The sequence below is a fragment of the Mustelus asterias genome, chromosome 7 (assembly GCF_964213995.1).
Source record: "Mustelus asterias chromosome 7, sMusAst1.hap1.1, whole genome shotgun sequence".
Taxonomy (NCBI): Eukaryota; Metazoa; Chordata; class Chondrichthyes; order Carcharhiniformes; family Triakidae; genus Mustelus; species Mustelus asterias.
This window is the reverse complement of record NC_135807.1, coordinates 105,397,535-105,415,652: the sequence shown is the minus strand read 5'-3', so window position 1 is coordinate 105,415,652 and position 18,118 is coordinate 105,397,535. Positions and strand designations below refer to the sequence as shown.

Here is an 18,118-nt window from a genome sequence, read left to right as displayed (position 1 = left end):
GCACACATTTGTTCCTTAAATATTAATTATTGCCTATCCACCATCATGCCTTTTAATGAAGTTCCCCAATATATCTCGGCCAACTCAGGCCTCTTCCTTCGTAGTTTACATAGAACATAGAACATAGACATAGAACATAGACATAGAACATAGAACAGTACAGCACAGAACAGGCCCTTCGGCCCACGATGTTGTGCCGACCTTCATCTGAAACCAAGATCAAGCTATCCCACTCCCTACCATCCTGGTGTGCTCCATGTGCCTATCCAATAACCGCTTAAATGTTCCTTTGTTTAAAGAGATATAAAACAGCCTGCTGATTCTCTGCCAACCTGTTTGACACCATTGCATAAAGTCAATGGGAGACTTTATGACCCGCTGCCATGTGTGTTTGAGGTGGCTAGATCACCACCTTCCCACCCAACCCCAAGCTGCCCCCATAACATGATGGGCAGGTAAAGCATCAGCCCACCTGCCTGCCTTTAGGCATATCAAGACCATTAACTGGCCAATTAATGGCACGATCTGGCACAATCATTGTTTTCTCCCTAATGATTAGTCCAAAGGAATACAAGGAAGAATGTATCGTGTCATTAATAGTCTTGAGGAAGGGAGAATTATAATAAAATGACTAACTGCAGAAATAACAGCTTGTCAAAAAAGATTGTTAACTTAGAAACTGACTGAACAGATGACATTGGGACAGCATGAGCAGATCAGAGGTTAGGAATTCTGTGGCAAGTAACTCATCATCTCACTCTCCAATAACTGCCCACCATCTACAAAGCACAAGTCAGGGGTTTGATGGAATATTCTCCACCTGCCTAGATGAATGCAGCTCCAACAACAGGGGTGGCACGGTAGCACAGTGGTTAGCATTGCTGCTTCACAGCTCCAGGGACCTGGGTTCGATTCCCGGCTTGGGTCACTGTCTGTGTGGAGTTTGCACATTCTCCTCATGTCTGCGTGGGTTTCCTCCGGGTGCTCCGGTTTCCTCCCACAGTCCAAAAATGTGCGGGTTAGGTCGATTGGCCATGCTAAAAAATTGCCCCTTAGTGTCCTGAGATGCATAGGTTAGAGGGATTAGTGGGTAAATATGTAGGGATATGGGGGTAGGGCCTGGGTGGCATTGTGGTCGGTGCAGACTCGATGGGCCAAATGGCCTCTTTCTGCACTGTAGGGTTTCTATGATTCTAACACTCAAGAAGCTTAACACCATTCAGGACAAGGCAACCTGCTTGGCATACCATCCACCACTTTCAACATTCACTCCTTCCACCACTGAAGCACAGTGGCAGCAGTGTGTACCATCTACAAGATGAACTGCAGTAACTCAACAGGGCTCCTTTGACAGCACATTCCAAACCAAAACCTCTACCACCTAGAAGGACGGGGACAGAGGATGCATGGGAACAGCCCCCCTCCAAACCACACACTATTCTGACTTGGGACTATATTGCTATTCCTTCACTAACGTTGCCTCAAAATCCTGGACCTCCCTTACTACAGCATGGTGGGGATATCTATACCACATGGACTGCAATGGTTCAAAAAGGTGGTTCACCACTATCGCCTCAAGGGCAATTTGAAATGGACAAGAAATTCCGGTCTAGCCAGTGATGCCCACATCCCATGAACAAATAAAAAAGTGAGCTTTGAAAGGTAATGCCAAGTAGCTTTAAGCAGCTGTAATACTTGGAATGTAGAAACATAGGTATGCCTATTTAGGTCCTCAAGCCTGTTGGATCATTCAATTAGACCATCACTAATCTGTATTTTTTTGAAACGTCTTGGTTCCTTATCTTTGAATGGGTTTTAATCTGGCTGCAAAGTGGAAGTTAGGTTACAAACAATTGTGAAAATTAAATTTCCATAATTGTCAAAAAAACTCTTGTCAAGTAATGGAAAATGATTATTAGTCAAACAAAGCCTTCAGTCAGGCCAATGCTTACATACTCAGGATAAGTGAGTATATATAAAACCTTGTTCCATAAACACTGTATTCCAGGCTAGGACAACAGGATGAAAACAAAGAACAAGTTACCATGACAATTATCAAACAGCAAGATATGGGGACATATTATTCTAATTAAGGATTAGTTTTCTATTGGATAAGAAAGGGCAAAAGGCTATGCTATGATTGGTGGATATGTATGCCAATGAAAGATTAGAAAAAAATGCTTGTTTTTCATTTGCTGTAATTAGCTATAACTGCTAAATTTTCTGTATGAATCAACAGAACACCTGCCAATACTTTGCTTGCCTTGTGTTTTCACTTGTGCACAAGTTATTAAAGCTTGGAGATTTCAGTACTCTGGGTTTAAGTGTTGTCTGTATCCAAGTTGACTGCAGTTTAAGTGTTGTTTGTACCCAAAGCCAACCACAGCAACAACATTTTGTGGATTGAGTTCCTGAGCTGCTCTGCCCTTTGCATGAAATATTTTTCCTGGCATTACCTGTAAACTTGTAATTTTAGGGTTTTGCACCTTTGTTGTGGAATCCACCACCACAAGAGCTGAGAAGCAAAATGCGTAATATCATACAATTTGCAGGGAAATCAGAGATATGCCAGCAATATTGGGGATTGATATCGGGGGACTTTAATTATCCAAATATCAATTGCAAGTAAATTAAACAATAAGTTGTGGGAGGAGTTTCTGAAATGTGTTTGGAGAATTTCCTTGACGCGTATGCACTCACTCCAATTGGAAATGACACATTCCTTGATCTGGTGCAGGGGAATGAGGAGGCCAAGTGGACCAAGTGTAGGTGAAGGAACACCTGGTCAAAAACAATAGATTCAGAGGGGAGGTGAAGAAAAAAGTAAGACTGGCAGAGAAAGAATATGACAATAGAATGGCAGTTGACATAAAAGGGAACTCAAGAATCTATAAGCAAGTAAGTTGTAACTGGATACTAAGAGGTAAAGTGGGTCCTATGAGGGACAAAGAGGGTGATACATGCTTAGAGGCACACAACAAGGCTAGAATACTTAATGAGTACTTTATTTCTTGGCCTATTGACCAAGGTCAAGCGTCGGATCAAGCCCAAGATGGAGTGCAATGCCTTATTTTGTTTGTGTCTCTTGTGGGGACCATGAATTGGATTTTGAATGTGGTTTTTGGACCAAGTAGGGAATGGATTTCAGTCAAATCTGGTCCATTCTGAGCACTAGCTTTGTAACTTGAAGCATGGAGTAAAAAGTTTTTAAAAAATTCTGAAGGAAGAGAAAACTGCCAAAACATAAATACAAGCAGAGATGGCAGATGGGTGAAAATTGAAAGACAAGATACACTGGAAAGGCTGGTTATGCTTAAGAGTGGATAATTCACCTGGTGCAGATGGCTTGTATCCCAGGTTGATTAAGAAGTGGAAGTGGAGATGGTGTAAGGGCTTGCCATAATTTTCCAATCTTATGGAGATACAGGGGAGATGCCAGTGAACTGGAGAATGGCAAATGTGACACCGTTATTCAAGATAGAAAACAGTGATAACCTTTAGCAACCACAGGCCAGATAGTTCAATATCAGTGATGACAGGAATAAAGTCAGTAAGAAGTCTCACAACACCAGATTAAAGTCCAACAGGTTTATTTGGTAGCACAAGCCACAAGCTTTCGGAGCGCTGCCCCTTCATCAGGTGAGTGGGAGTTCTGTTCACAAACAGGGCATATAAATACACAAACTCAACTTACAAAATAATGGTTGGAATGCGAGTCTTTACAGGTAATCAAGTCTTAAAGGCACAGACAATGTGAGTGGAGAGAGGGTTAAGCACAGGTTTTGCAGGCCCAGGCAAAATTGGCTGGGCTTGCAAAATCTCACTAACTGTCCTGGCTGGAGACAATGCACCTCTCTTTAACCTGTGCTTAACCCTCTCTCCACTCACATTGTCTGCACCTTGAAGACTTGATTACCTGTAAAGACTCGCATTCCAACCATTATTTTTTTAATTGAATTTGTGTCTTTATATGCCCTGTTTGTAAACAGAACTCCCACTCACCTGATGAAGGGGCAGCGCTCCGAAAGCTTGTGGCTTGTGCTACCAAATAAACCTGTTGGACTTTAACCTGGTGTTGTGAGACTTCTTACTGTGCTTACCCCAGTCCAACGCCGGCATCTCCACATCAGGAATAAAGTCAACAGGCACCTGGAGAGATTTGCACAGATTTGTAAAAGGTAGGCATGCTTGAGAAAACTAATTAAATTTTTTTAACGAAGTAACAAAGAAGGTGGATGAATGGATGAAGTGGATGTGGTCTAAATGGACTTTAAGAACGTATTTGACAAAGTATCACAACAGCAGGTCAGGGACTGAGAATTCTGTATTAAGTAATCACCTCCTGATTTCCCATTCCACCATCTATAAGGCACAAATCAGGGATGTGATGGAATACTCTCCACTTGCCTGGATGGATACCGCTCTAACCACACACTAAGCTCACTATCCAGAACAAAGCATCTCGCTTGATTGACACCCCATCCACCACCTTCAACATTCACTTCCCCCACCACTGATGCACTGTGGCAGCAGTGTGTACCATCTGCAAGATACACTGCAGCAACTCTCCAAGGAGCCTTCAACAGTATTTTCCAAACCCATGATCCCTACCACTTAGAAGAACAAGGGCAATAGATGCATGGAAATATCACCGCCTGCAAGTTCATCTTCAAACTACACAGCATCCTGGCTTGTAACTACATTGCTGTTCCTTCACTGCTGGTGGGTGAAGTCCCTACCTAACAGTACCTACAGCACATGAACTGCAGTGGTTTGGGAAGGTGGCCCAACACTACCTTTTCAAGAGCAATTAGGGAATTGCAATAAATGCTGGCCTAGCCAGTGACCCCCATAATTCCATAAATACATAGAAATTAAATAAAATTGCAGCTCACACAATCAGAAGATTAGAATTGACTTGTATGAAAAAATAGGCTTAAGAACAGGAATCATTTGGTGGAAATCTCCTACCTGGGACTAAGTACTGTAGTGAGAATGTGGAGTGCTCCTTGCTGCAGAGGGCGATGGTAAACCACGCCATTTCTTCCAGCCTTGACCTCATTAATTTAGTGACTGGGTGTTTTGCATCATGTTTTGCAGAGGGGCAGGCCTAATGGCCTGTGGTCCGCCATCGTATCCAGGCACCATTCTGAAAATGTGCTCAACTATTGAGGAAAGAAGATGGGCCTCGTGAAAATGAAGATGCATCTCCAAGATGAACTTGCAGCGTGGATCAGTACCTGGGACTTCGATGTTGTGGCTATTTCAGAGACATGGATAGAGCAGGGGCAGGAATGGATGCTGCAGGTCCCGGGGTTCAAATGTTTTAGTCGAAGTAGGGAAGGAGGTAGAAGAGGGGGAGGGGTAGCATTATTGGTCAGAGATTGTATCACAGTGTCAGAGAGGAGGTTTGATGAGGACTTATCTGTTGAGGTAGTATGGGCGGAGATTAGAAATAGGAGAGGAGAGGTCACCCTGTTGGGAGTCTTTTATAGACCTCCTAAAAGTTCTAGAGAGGTTGAGGAAAGGATTGCGGAGTCAATCCTGCTTAGGAGTGAAAGTAATAGGGCAATTGTTATGGGGGATTTTAACTTGACTAATATTGACTGGAATTGTTATAGCTCTAGCTCGTTAGAGGGGTCAGTTTTTGTTCAAAGCGTGCAGGAAGGTTTTTTGACTCAGTATGTAGACAGGCCAACTAGAGGTGAGGCTATATTGGATCTGGTGCTGGGAAATGAGCCAGACCAGGTGCTAGACTTGGAAGTTGGTGTGCATTTTGGTGATAGTGACCACAATTCGGTTACGTTCACCTTAGTGATGGAAAGGGATAGGCATGAACCTCGGGCCAATGGTTTTAGCTGGGGGAAGGGTAATTATGAGGCTATTAGGAGAGAATTAGGAAACATAGGTTGGACTAGGAGATTACAGGGACTGGGAACGTCCGACATGTGGAGTTTTTTCAAGGAGCAGCTACTGCGAGTCTGTGATAGGTATGTCCCTGTCAGGCAAGGAGGAATTGGTAGGGCTAGGGAACCGTGGTGCACCAAAAAAGTTTCTTTGTTGGTTAAAAAGAAAAAGGAGGCTTATGTTCGGATGAGACGTGAGCACTCGGGTAGTGCACTAGAAAGCTTTAGATTGGCTAAGAGGGAGTTGAAGAGCGAGCTTAGAAGGGCTAAAAGGGGACATGAGAAGACTTTGGCGGATAGGGTTAAAGAGAATCCTAAGGCGTTCTATAGGTATGTCAAGAACAGAAGGTTGGTTAGGGCAAGTTTAGGGCCAGTTATAGATGGCAGAGGGAAGTTATGTGTGGAACCGGAGGAGATTGGTGAAGCATTGAACCAATATTTCTCTTCGGTGTTCACGCAAGGGGACATGAATATAGCTGAGGAGGACACTGGGTTGCAAGGGAGTAGAATAGACAGTATTACAGTTGATAAGGAGGATGTGCAGGATATTCTGGAGGGTCTGAAAATAGATAAATCCCCTGGTCCGGATGGGATTTATCCAAGGATTCTCTGGGAGGCAAGAGAAGTGATTGCAGAGCCTCTGGCTCTGATCTTCAGGTCGTCGTTGGCCTCTGGTATAGTACCAGAAGATTGGAGGTTAGCGAATGTTGTCCCATTGTTTAAGAAGGGGAACAGAGACTTCCCCGGGAATTATAGACCGGTGAGTCTCACTTCTGTTGTCGGCAAGATGTTGGAAAAAATTATAAGGGATAGGATTTATAGTTATTTGGAGAGTAATGAATTGATAGGTGATAGTCAGCATGGTTTTGTGGCAGGTAGGTCGTGCCTTACTAACCTTATTGAGTTTTTTGAGAAAGTGACCAAGGAGGTGGATGGGGGCAAGGCAGTGGACGTGGTATATATGGATTTTAGTAAGGCGTTTGATAAGGTTCACCATGGTAGGCTTCTGCAGAAAATGCAGATGTATGGGATTGGGGGTGATCTAGGAAATTGGATCAGGAATTGGCTAGCGGATAGGAAACAGAGGGTGGTGGTTGATAGTAAATATTCATCATGGAGTGCGGTTACAAGTGGTGTACCTCAGGGATCTGTTTTGGGGCCACTGCTGTTTGTAATATTTATTAATGATCTGGATGAGGGTATAGTTGGGTGGATTAGCAAATTTGCTGATGACACCAAAGTCGGTGGTGTGGTAGACAGTGAGGAAGGGTGTCGTAGTTTGCAGGAAGACTTAGACAGGTTGCAAAGTTGGGCCGAGAGGTGGCGGATGGAGTTTAATGCGGAGAAGTGTGAGGTAATTCACTTTGGTAGGAATAACAGATGTGTTGAGTATAGGGCTAACGGGAGGACTTTGAATAGTGTGGAGGAGCAGAGGGATCTAGGTGTATGTGTGCATAGATCCCTGAAAGTTGGGAATCAAGTAGATAAGGTTGTTAAGAAGGCATATGGTGTCTTGGCGTTTATTGGTAGGGGGATTGAATTTAGGAGTCGTAGCGTTATGTTGCAACTGTACACAACTCTGGTGCGGCCGCACTTGGAGTACTGTGTGCAGTTCTGGTCCCCACATTACAGGAAGGATGTGGAGGCTTTGGAGAGGGTGCAGAGGAGGTTTACCAGGATGTTGCCTGGTATGGAGGGGAGATCCTATGAGGAGAGGCTGAGGGATTTGGGATTGTTTTCGCTGGAAAGGCGGCGGCTAAGAGGGGATCTTATTGAAACATATAAGATGATTAGAGGTTTAGATAGGGTGGATAGTGATAGCCTTTTTCCTCTGATGGAGAAATCCAGCACGAGGGGGCATGGCTTTAAATTGAGGGGGGGTAGTTATAGAACCGATGTCAGGGGTAGGTTCTTTACCCAGAGGGTGGTGAGGGATTGGAATGCCCTGCCAGCATCAGTAGTAAATGCGCCTAGTTTGGGGGCGTTTAAGAGATCCGTAGATAGGTTCATGGACGAAAAGAAATTGGTTTAGGTTGGAGGGTCACAGTTTTTTTTTTTTTTTTTTAACTGGTCGGTGCAACATCGTGGGCCGAAGGGCCTGTTCTGCGCTGTAATGTTCTATGTTCTATGTTCTAAGAGCACTCAAGAGACTGGAAGATAGACTTCCTAAGAGAGTAAATTGATCTCCAGTAACACTCTTTTTTGCGGCTGCAAGATGGACCTCCATGATGACTCCGAATCTGGAACATCCAACTGTAACTGCTCCCCCAAACCACTGTTGCGATGTTCCAGGATCCATGGTTGCTGGCTGCCTCAATTCCAAACTCTGGAGGCATCTCCAGGCATTGTTCAGACATCTGCATGCCACATTGTTCCAACGTGTGTTGCACCAGCATGTTCTCCTGTGAATGTCGTAGAGAATCAGGCATGGGTGGAGGGTTCTGGTTGGGCCTTCATCTGCTTCCCATTGGCGGGATGCAAATCGGCCTCCAGTGGTCTTCCGATCTGCCATGGCATGCAGGTGATACTTAGAAATTCACGCTGGCATGAAACTACTTTTGCACTCCTGCCAAATTCAATTTTTCCTTCCTGCTCCCCCACCCACCATTGAACGCATCGGCGAGGCAATGAAACAATTCTGCCCAGTGAGTCCTGGCAGATGGTGGTTTTTCAGACAAGAGGATGGTAAATAGTGGTGTTCCACGAGGATCAGTGCTAAAATCACTGCCAAATACAGAGTAAAATTCCACAATTGCTGATGATACCAAACTTAGAAAAGTCGCAAAGACTGGGGGTGATAGAAATTAACTGCAACAGGACATAGGCTAGCAGTATGCGCACAAATGTGGCAGATCGAATTTAATATCAAGATGCGAGGGGGAATTTTTTATGCAGTGAGTGAACATGCTCTAGAACTCATTGCCGAAGAGTGTGGTGAAATCAGAGATGATCAATGATTTTGAACTTGTAGGAAAGAAACTTGCAGTGATATGGAGTTAAAGCAGGGAATGGGACTAACTGGTTTGTTTTACAGTGAGCTGGTATGGACTTGAGCCAAATGACCACCTATGCTGTAACTGACTCTTATGGCAAAAATTTCCTGTTCTCCACCACGGGAATCGTAGGACAGAAAATCCGATGGACAATGCAAAGGTCCATTGACCTCTGGTGGGAATTTCTGGCCCTGGGGCAAGCGCGACCGGAAAATCCTGCCCTATGATTCTATGACTCATAAAATCTTACAGCACAGAAGGAGACCAGTTGACCCAGCATACCTGTTCCGGTTTATGATAGTGTCCAATTTAATTCTATTTTCTAGCTTTTGTTCTTCCATTGATCTTGGACAAGTGCATGCTCAATCATCTTTTGAAAGTTTTTAAGGGATCTGTTTCCATACCATATTTTTAGTTTTCATGTTCCTGGTCGTAATTCTTTGTGAAAAAAATTCTCAATTCCCCACTTATTTGTTTCAAATGATTTTAAATGTATGCCCTCTGATGACCAAGCACTTTATAGAGGAAACAGGTCCTCTTTACTTTTACTATTAAGCTTACTCATTGGTTTAACAACCTCTATTGGATCTCCCTTTAATGCTCTGTTTGAAAGGAAACACTCTCTCTCACCTTCCCCAATCTCTATGTACAACTGAAGTCCCTCATTCTTGGTATTGATCCTGTAAACCTCATCTGCACTCTTGCAAAAAATTAAAGCCTGCTCTGAATTCTACATGTAAGGGACTGAGAAAAATGGGGATTTGTGGGAAATACATTCACAAGTGTTCTTTGTCCCCTGTGGGTTTCAGTGTCCTGTTTGCTGAACAGGATGCTGTTTGTTGAGTGATGTGGGCTGGGCCAATTGGATTGCTCTGGGGGCGGGAAGAAAAAAAAGGCGCCAGGAAGTGAAGCAGCTGCGGAGTGTGCAGCGAGAGAGCCACGTTTTGAAGAGGAGCTTTTCCCAGGCAGTGAGAATTTGGTTTGGAGTGAGAGGCAGCCAGGCGTTCCCCTGCCTGTTCTTTTCATTACTGCCGAGGAGGACAGCCTTCAGCGCACTGGACCTGCGTTGCTGCACGGATAGCTCGCGGCACCTCTGCCTCCTGCAGCATCATCTTCCACACGTGTGTCTCTCCTGGACTGTGTGTGTGTGTCGTGAGTAACTGGTGGGGACTATACAGTCCAACTGGAACGGTATCTACAAGTGTGTTATTGAGGACGAATTTCCCCATGTGTGCACCAACGGATGGGCCCCAACGGTTATAGATCAGAGCTCACTGTTTTATGTCTGTTAATTATATTTGTTATTAAATTTATTTTTGATATTCCGATTACAGTACTGACATCTATGGGTAAACAGGGAATTAGCCAAATCAACATCAACCGCTAGGAATTCGGGATCCTGTTGATTGAATATTTAAATAGTAGCCCCATATAGTGGTCAGCAGGGGGTTACATGCAGAATGTCTAGCTGAAGCCTAGCCTGTGATTTGTAATGTTTTGAAGTGACCTATTGGTTTTTGTATTGAATATCCCTATTTACAAAGCCACAGATCTACATGCTTTTTTAACCACCTAATCATAGAAATCATAGAATCATAGAAATCATAGAAACCCTACAGTGCAGAAGGAGGCCATTCGGCCCATCGAGTCTGCACCGACCACAATCCCACCCAGGCCCTACCCCCACATATTTACCCGCTAATCCCACTAACCTACGCATCTGAGGTCTCTAAGGGGCAATTTTTAACCTGGCCAATCAACCTAACCCACACATCTTTGGACTGTGGGAGGAAACCGGAGCACCCGGAGGAAACCCACGCAGACACGAGGAGAATGTGCAAACTCCACACAGACAGTGATCCGAGCCAGGAATCGAACCCGGGACCCTGGAGCTGTGAAGCAGCAGTGCTAACCACTGTGCTACCGTGCCGCCCCTTTCAATTTGCTATGTCAGTTTCAAAGATTTGTGAAAATATGTCCCCAGCTTTCTCTATTCCTGCGCCACCTGCAGTCTGGAGCAGTTCCATTGCACTTTTCATTCCAGTGATGAGCTGGAATCATTTCCAAATTTAACGCATTTTTTTCACAATGTGGTTTAAAAACTGTTGATGTTGCAGGCAAAGTGTCTGCTTTTTAAGTGTGAGTTTTCTTATACACCAGTGTCTACTTAGCATGAGATTTGATCAGAGTTTTTGTCAGATGTAGCATTATTAGAAATCTCTCAAAAAGCCAGTATCAAAGTGGAAGTCTGATTAAAATAATGGAAATGAGACTCATTAGTTGTCAGATGCTGGGAGGATGAAGGCAAGCTGGATAACAGGAAGAAAAGTCAGGTAAATAGGAATTAAAATTAAAAAACAAAACTTTTCACACTTGTAGAATATTGCCAACCTTTCTGGAAAAGAAAATTGTTCTGAGTTTTTTTACATTGAATGTTAAGTGAATAATCATTCCCCAACTTGACAAGCTCTGGGCTTGGTAATGGTGCTAATTCTGGGTTCTATGTTATACTGTAACCTTGTGTTGCATTTTATCACACAACATCCCCTCAACATGCATCATTTTCTACCCTCTGTCCATTTGTAGCAGTGCTTTTGGGCACACCCAGGTATAGTTTGTTTTGTAAACATGGAAGAGGCATAAATCAAAAAAAAATTATTATTGGTTCATAAGGTTTTTTGTTATAATGGCACTGTTTTATGTTTCAATTAAGTATTTATATCTGATTTATACAGCAGTCATATTTCATTGCACGCTAGAAGTGAATATTAACTGGTGAATGCCGAATGTTTTTCCATGATAATCTTCTGTCTGTCAGTCTAGTCCCTAACTTTTTGACTTTTCCATTAAAATAAGGGATATCACACCATCTTGTTAAGGTTTCAGCTGCTATTATCACTGACATTGGTATTGAGTTACGTAGCTTAAATCAAAATCATCCTCCAAATCATCTGCCTGTGTACTCCTGAAGTTGAATTGTCAGCATGGATTATATTTTGTGAAGATGTCTGATCTTGCAGATCATGATGTTTCATCATTGCTTCTTTAAATGGAGGAAAAAACATAGCATGGGTTGCAGGCAAGCTGTATTCTGATATATACTCCCAGCAGGTGAAGTTTCACATTGAGTATGCGCACTCAGAAATAATCTTCCGAAGTAAAAAAGAGCACCTGTTTAACTCTGGAGCTTTTAATCCTTTGCCTACAAAATCATCTCCAACTCTACTAAGAAAATAACACACCCAATCATTTCCAATCGTGAATATTCTTCAACATATTTAAGATTCCCTTCAATTAAAATGTGATATCTATCATAGAAACATTTCTAGTGCAATTTAAGACGCCTGCCTGGGTTGATCTAAAGATTTAAATAAAAATGTGAAATTTGTGTATGATTTAAGGAAATCATGCCAGCCCAAATTATCAGGATGGTGGTCAGTTTAGCTCAGTTGGCTGGACAGCTAGTTAGTGATGCAGAGTGACGCCAACAGAATGGGTTCAATTCCCGTACCGGCTGTGGTTATTCATGAAGGCCCACCTTCTCAACCTTGCCCCAAGTTAAATCACTGCCAGTCAACTTTATGAACTGGGACTATGGTGACGTTATTATCAGGATAAGTAGTCATAATGAACTAATAATACCATCACAACAAGAACAGAGGACGCTAGAAAAACTCAGCAGGTCTACTATAAGGAGAAAAACAAAATCAATGTTCCAAGTCTGTCGACTCTTCATCAGAACTGAAAGAAGGCAGAATATAGAAACTGCAACAAAAAGTAGCAAGTGCTGAAGGTGCAACACCTGTTCCTTTTACCTCCCCTCCTCACCATTCAAGGTCCCAAATACTCCTTTCAGATTAAGCAGCATTTCACTTGCAATTCAACCTGGTGTATTATATTCACTGCTCCTCCTCTACATCAGGGAGACTCAATACAGTTTTGCAGAATACTTTCAGTCTGCAAGCATGACCTCAACCTTCCTGTTGCGTGTCATTTTAACTCAGCATCTTGCTCTCATGTCCACATATCTATCCTTGGCTTGCTGTAATGCTCCAGTGAAGCCCAACACAAACTGAAGGAGCAGCATCTTGTCTTCAGACTGGGACTCAATGTCGAGTTCAGCAACTTTAGACTTTGATTTTTCTCCTCCATCTTAAACACCCTTTCTTTTTTTTAAATATTCCATGTATGAATTGCCTCAGTGCAAACACCCACTTCCCCTCTCACACAAGGCCATCTGCCTTTGTTCTTAAAGATGCTACTTTTTGTTGCAGCTTCTACATTCTCCCTCCTTTTAGTTCTGATGAAGTCTATGGACTTGAAACATGAACTCTGTTTTTCTCCTGATGAGATGCTGGCAGACCAGCTGAGTTTTACCAGCATTTTCTATTCTTGTTTCAGATTCCAGCATCTGCAGTATTTTGCTTATGTTATGGTCCTCTGGGACTATGGCAACTTTACCTTTACTCCACCATTTCCTTTCAAACAATTTTCCTTTCCAACAATTTTCCACGTTAAATTTGAGCAATTTCTAAATAGGATACTTTCCTGACTCAATTGGCTGAATTTGATTTTGATGAGTCATAGTTCTGGCTTGCAAAATTGGACAACGTATTACAAAAATGTATTTCATACACACATTTGCTTTAAATAGAAGCATGTTAGCTCACATGCTCAGTCAGATCATTACAATTTAATTAAAAAAACATTGAAAAAAAACCCCACAGACGATGGATCATAGAATTTTAAATAGCTGTGGTTACAGAATTGAATTCTAGCTTGAATCTACCCGCAATCTTTTCAAACAATTTCATATCAGTTCATCTGGCTGAGAGTTGGGTGCCTTCAACACGTCTCCTCTTGTTGGTGAGAAGGTGGTAGCACATTTTAATATGAGAACCAAATGGCTAATACTGAAGTTGAAGCACAGGCACAAGATAGGATAAATGAACATATTGCACACAAACATAATTGTTCATGCCAACTGCACTGATCACTAGAGTCCGTGCATCCAAATATTGCAGGGCATGTTTAAAGAACATGGCATGGTGGCACAGTGGTTAGCACTGCTGCCTCACAGCGCCGGGGACCTGGGTTTGATTCCCAGCTTGGGTAACTGTCTGTGTGGAGTTTGCACGTTCTCCCCGTGTCTGCGTAGGTTTCCTCTGGGTGCTCCGGTTTCCTCCCACAGTCTGAAAGACGTGCTGGTTAGGTACATTGACCCGAACAGGCACCGGAGTGTGGCAACTAAGGGAATTTCACAGTAACTTCATTGCAGTGTTAATGTAAGCCTTACTTGTGACTAATAAATAAACTGTAATTTAACTTTACTTCACATTACAAATATGTTGAAATATTCTGGAGGATTGAAACTTAAATTATCTCAAGCCTGGCTGATGGGGGCCTGACTAATTTATAACCATTTCTGTCTCGCCCAGTATTTCACATGCAGCCTTCAGCTTGTGTTAGCTTTTCCTAATTTTGTCTTTTTTTGGAAGCTTTTAGTTGATTGGTTCTTCCAGTATTCCTAACTAGAAATTGAAACTTAATTCTTAGATTAAAGACGAATACATGTTTTCCAAGATGCACAGTTGACCGATTCAGTAGGTCAGCACTATTGTTTACTCATTGTTTGATTTGAATTGCATTTATTACCGCAGTTCTTACCTTGTGCCAGCCGTGATTACGAGACAAATGTTCGTGACATTCTGATGCTTCATCTGTGTAAAACAGAACCTGTCAATGTGATAGGGTTAATGCTTGTGTGCACTGATTAGAATTAGGACAAAAATACCTCTCCTAGTACCTCTACACTCTTTGTCTATATAATTTGATGCACTTGTTTCTTCTTGCATTAAACACAAAATGACAGTGTCATACAGTTACATTTTACCATGATTTCCACTGGAAAGTTCAAAGTTAGGAAGGTAATTTTTGCAATGTAGTGTTCTTGGCACAGACTGTTTGGATTTTGAAATACAATCATTACTGCATGTCCTGGCTGGCTTAATGTAATTGTGTGACCTTTGCCATAAGGGGCAGCCTGAAGGCAGGCATCTTGCATTCAGTTTAATAAAGACATCACACGAGAATGATTGTTGCCGCTCATAACATGGTGTCAGGAATGGAGCTGAGACTAAGTTCTGAAAAGTTAGAAGAGAAGCCCCAGCTACTCAAAGTGGAACACTGAAATGTTCTAACTTGCTTAAAAAAAACAGACAAGAAAAAGCTAACACCAGCTGAAGGCTGCAAGTAAAATACTGAGTGAGAGAAAATGGCTGTAAGTTTTCCATTCCTAGTTCTTGTTGAAATGAAAAAAGAGATATGCGGCAGAACTGGCAATCTTTCCATGCCACTTGCAATGGCAAAACCACGGGATTTTAACAGATTTCATTAAAAAGTCAGTGAATATAAGAGGCAACACTTAACACTGTTGTGAGACTGCTACAAATTGCATTCCACCTCAAATCTATCAGAAGAGCAGAAGAAACAAACTTCAGAAATTTTGAAAGCGTTGGAGACATGATACCCAAGTGAAAGTAATTTATCAACAGTATGTGTTCGACATTAGGGCTCTCAAGGTGAAAAAGAGTCCATTGATGATTATGTGACTGCCCTAATACAGCTTGCAGAATCATGTGAATTTGGGAAACTAAAAGATGATCTGATTGAAGATAGACTTGTCTTGGGTATAAGACATCTGACAGTGGTGAGGAGAAACTTACTTTCAAGAAAGTGATAGACATGTGCAGAATCACAGAGGTTCTAAAATATCAGCCAGAACACGTGTGGCAGAACAGACCAGGAGATACATTATGATGAGACATTCCAGGCCAAAAAAGCAGAACAATCACATAAAGAGGGCAGAATGCAAATTGTGTGGAAGACATCACACAAAGAAAAAGGATTATTTAGCCTGGGGAAAGCAGTATTTTGACTTTTAAAAAGTTGAATCACTTTGCACACAAGTATTTGGCTAGAAAGAAGCAAAGCAATCCTATTCAGATGCCCAAGAGATATCAGGAGAGTCTGTTGAAACACTAGGGGGTGGAGGGGGAGGGTTAGAGGGGAGGGGATGGAGTCGGGCATGTCCACCCCGGAAGCAATGTGCTAGTGGCTTTAAGGGTGGGCAATTGCTGAGGCAGGCTGGTTATAAAATCTTCCTCAGTTCAGTGGGATGACATTCTAATTGTTTTTGAAGTTAAGAGCTCCATCCCTTAATCTTCACAGCTCTTCACACCCCCACCTATCCCCCATGACCCTTCGTAGGCTCAATGTGCTCTCATCTTTTTTTATTCATTCGTTTGATTCGGTTTGATTTATTATTTGTCACATGTATTAGTATGCAGTGAAAAAAGTATTGTTTCTTGTGCGCTATACAGACAAAGCATACCATTCATAGAGAAGGAAAGGATAGAGTGCAGAATGTAGTGTTACAGTCATAGCTCGGGTGTAGAGAAAGATCAACTTAATGCAAGGCAGAACCATTCTGTGCAGTTTTCTCTCCTTTTCTGAGGAAGAGAATGTTCCTGCTCTTGAGGGAGTGCAGCAAAGGTTTACCAGGCTGATTCTGAGGATGGCGAGACTAATGTCTGAGGAGAGATTGACTAGGTTAGGATTGTTTTTGCTGGAATTCAGACGAATGAGGGGGGAACTCACAGAGACTTATAAGTTCTAACAGGACTAGACAGGGTAGATGCAGGGAGGATGTTCCCGATTGTGGGGGGAGGGGAGAGAGAAGAGTCCAGAACCATGAGTCACAGTCTGAGGATTCAGGATAGACCATTTAGGAGAGAGGTGAGGAGACATTTCTTCACCCAAAGAGTGGTGAGCCTGTGGAATTCATTACCACAGGAGGTAGTTGATGCCAAAACATTGAATGTATTCAAGGGGCGGCTGGATATAGCACTTGGGTGAATGGGATAAAAATGTTATGGGGAAAAAGCAGGATTAGGCTATTGAGTTGGATGATCGGCCATGATCGTAATGAATGGTGGAGCAGGCTCGAAGGGTCAAATGGCCTCCTCCTACCTTCTATGTTTCTACTCAAAAGTCTGATGGCAGCAAGAAAGAAGCTATTCTTGAGTCGGTTGGTATGTGTCCTCAAACCTTCGTATCTTTTTCCCGACAGAAGAAGATGGAAGAGAGTATGTCCGGGGTGCATGGGCCCTTAATTATGCTGGCTGCTTTTCCGAGGCAGTGGGAAGTATAGACAGTGTCAATGGCGGGAGGCTAGTTTGAATGATGGACTGGGCTTTGTTCACAACCCTTTGTAGCTTCTTGCGGTCTTGGACAGAGTAGGAGCCATACCAAGCTGTGATACAATGAATGCTTTCTATGGTGCATCTGTAAAAGTTGGTGAGAGCCATAACAGACATGCCGAATTTCCTTAGTCTTCTGAAAAAGTAGAGGCACTGGTGGACTTTCTTAACGATAGCATCAGTGTGAAGGGACCAGGACAGGTTGTTAGTGATCTAAGAACTTGAAGCTCTCGATCATTTCCACTTCGTCCCCATTGATGTAGACAGGGACATGTCCTCCACTACGCTTCCTGAAGTCACTGACTATCTCCTTTGTTTTGTTGACATTGAGGGAGAGATTATCGTTGCCGCACACTTCACCAGATTCTCTATCTCTTTCCTGTACTCTGTCTCGTCATTGTTTGAGATCCGAGCCGCTACGGTGATGTCATCAGCAAACTTGAAAATCAGGTTGGAGGGGAATTAGGCCACACAGTCATAGGTGTATAAGGAGTATAGTACGGGGCTGAGGACACAGCCCTGTGGGCACCAGTGTTGAGGATGATTGTGCAGGAGGTGTTGTTGCCTATTCTTACTGATTGCGGTCTGTGGGTTAGGAAGTTCAGCATCCAGTCGCAGAGGGAGGAGCCGAGCCCCAGGCCATGGAGTTTGGAGATGTGTTTCATAGGAATAATGTGGTTGAAGGCTGAGCTGTCGTTGATAAATAGGAGTCTGACATAGGTGTCTTTGTTACCTAGCTGTTTCAAGGTTGAGTGTAGGGCCAGGGAGAAGGCGTTGGTTGGTGAACTGTAGTGGATCCAGGCAATTCGGAGTTGATTCGTGCCATGACTAACCTTTTGAAGCACTTCATAATGATGGATGTCAGAGCCACTAGACTATAGTCATTAAGGCACATGGCCTGGCTTTTCTTTGAAGCAGATAGGGACCTCAGATTGGTGTAAAGAGAGTAGGACATGGG

General features: G+C 42.9%; 1 protein-coding gene across 2 annotated transcripts in view; it reads right to left on the bottom strand.

Annotated features, from left to right (window-relative positions):
- The window catches only part of itprid1 (ITPR interacting domain containing 1), a 282,117-nt gene that overhangs the window by 69,606 nt on the left and 194,393 nt on the right, over positions 1-18,118 (bottom strand). For both annotated transcript variants that reach the window (XM_078216648.1, XM_078216649.1), the window contains one exon: positions 14,567-14,635. In XM_078216648.1, the coding sequence (XP_078072774.1) occupies positions 14,567-14,635 (69 nt within the window). The remainder of the gene's footprint in view (positions 1-14,566; positions 14,636-18,118) is intronic.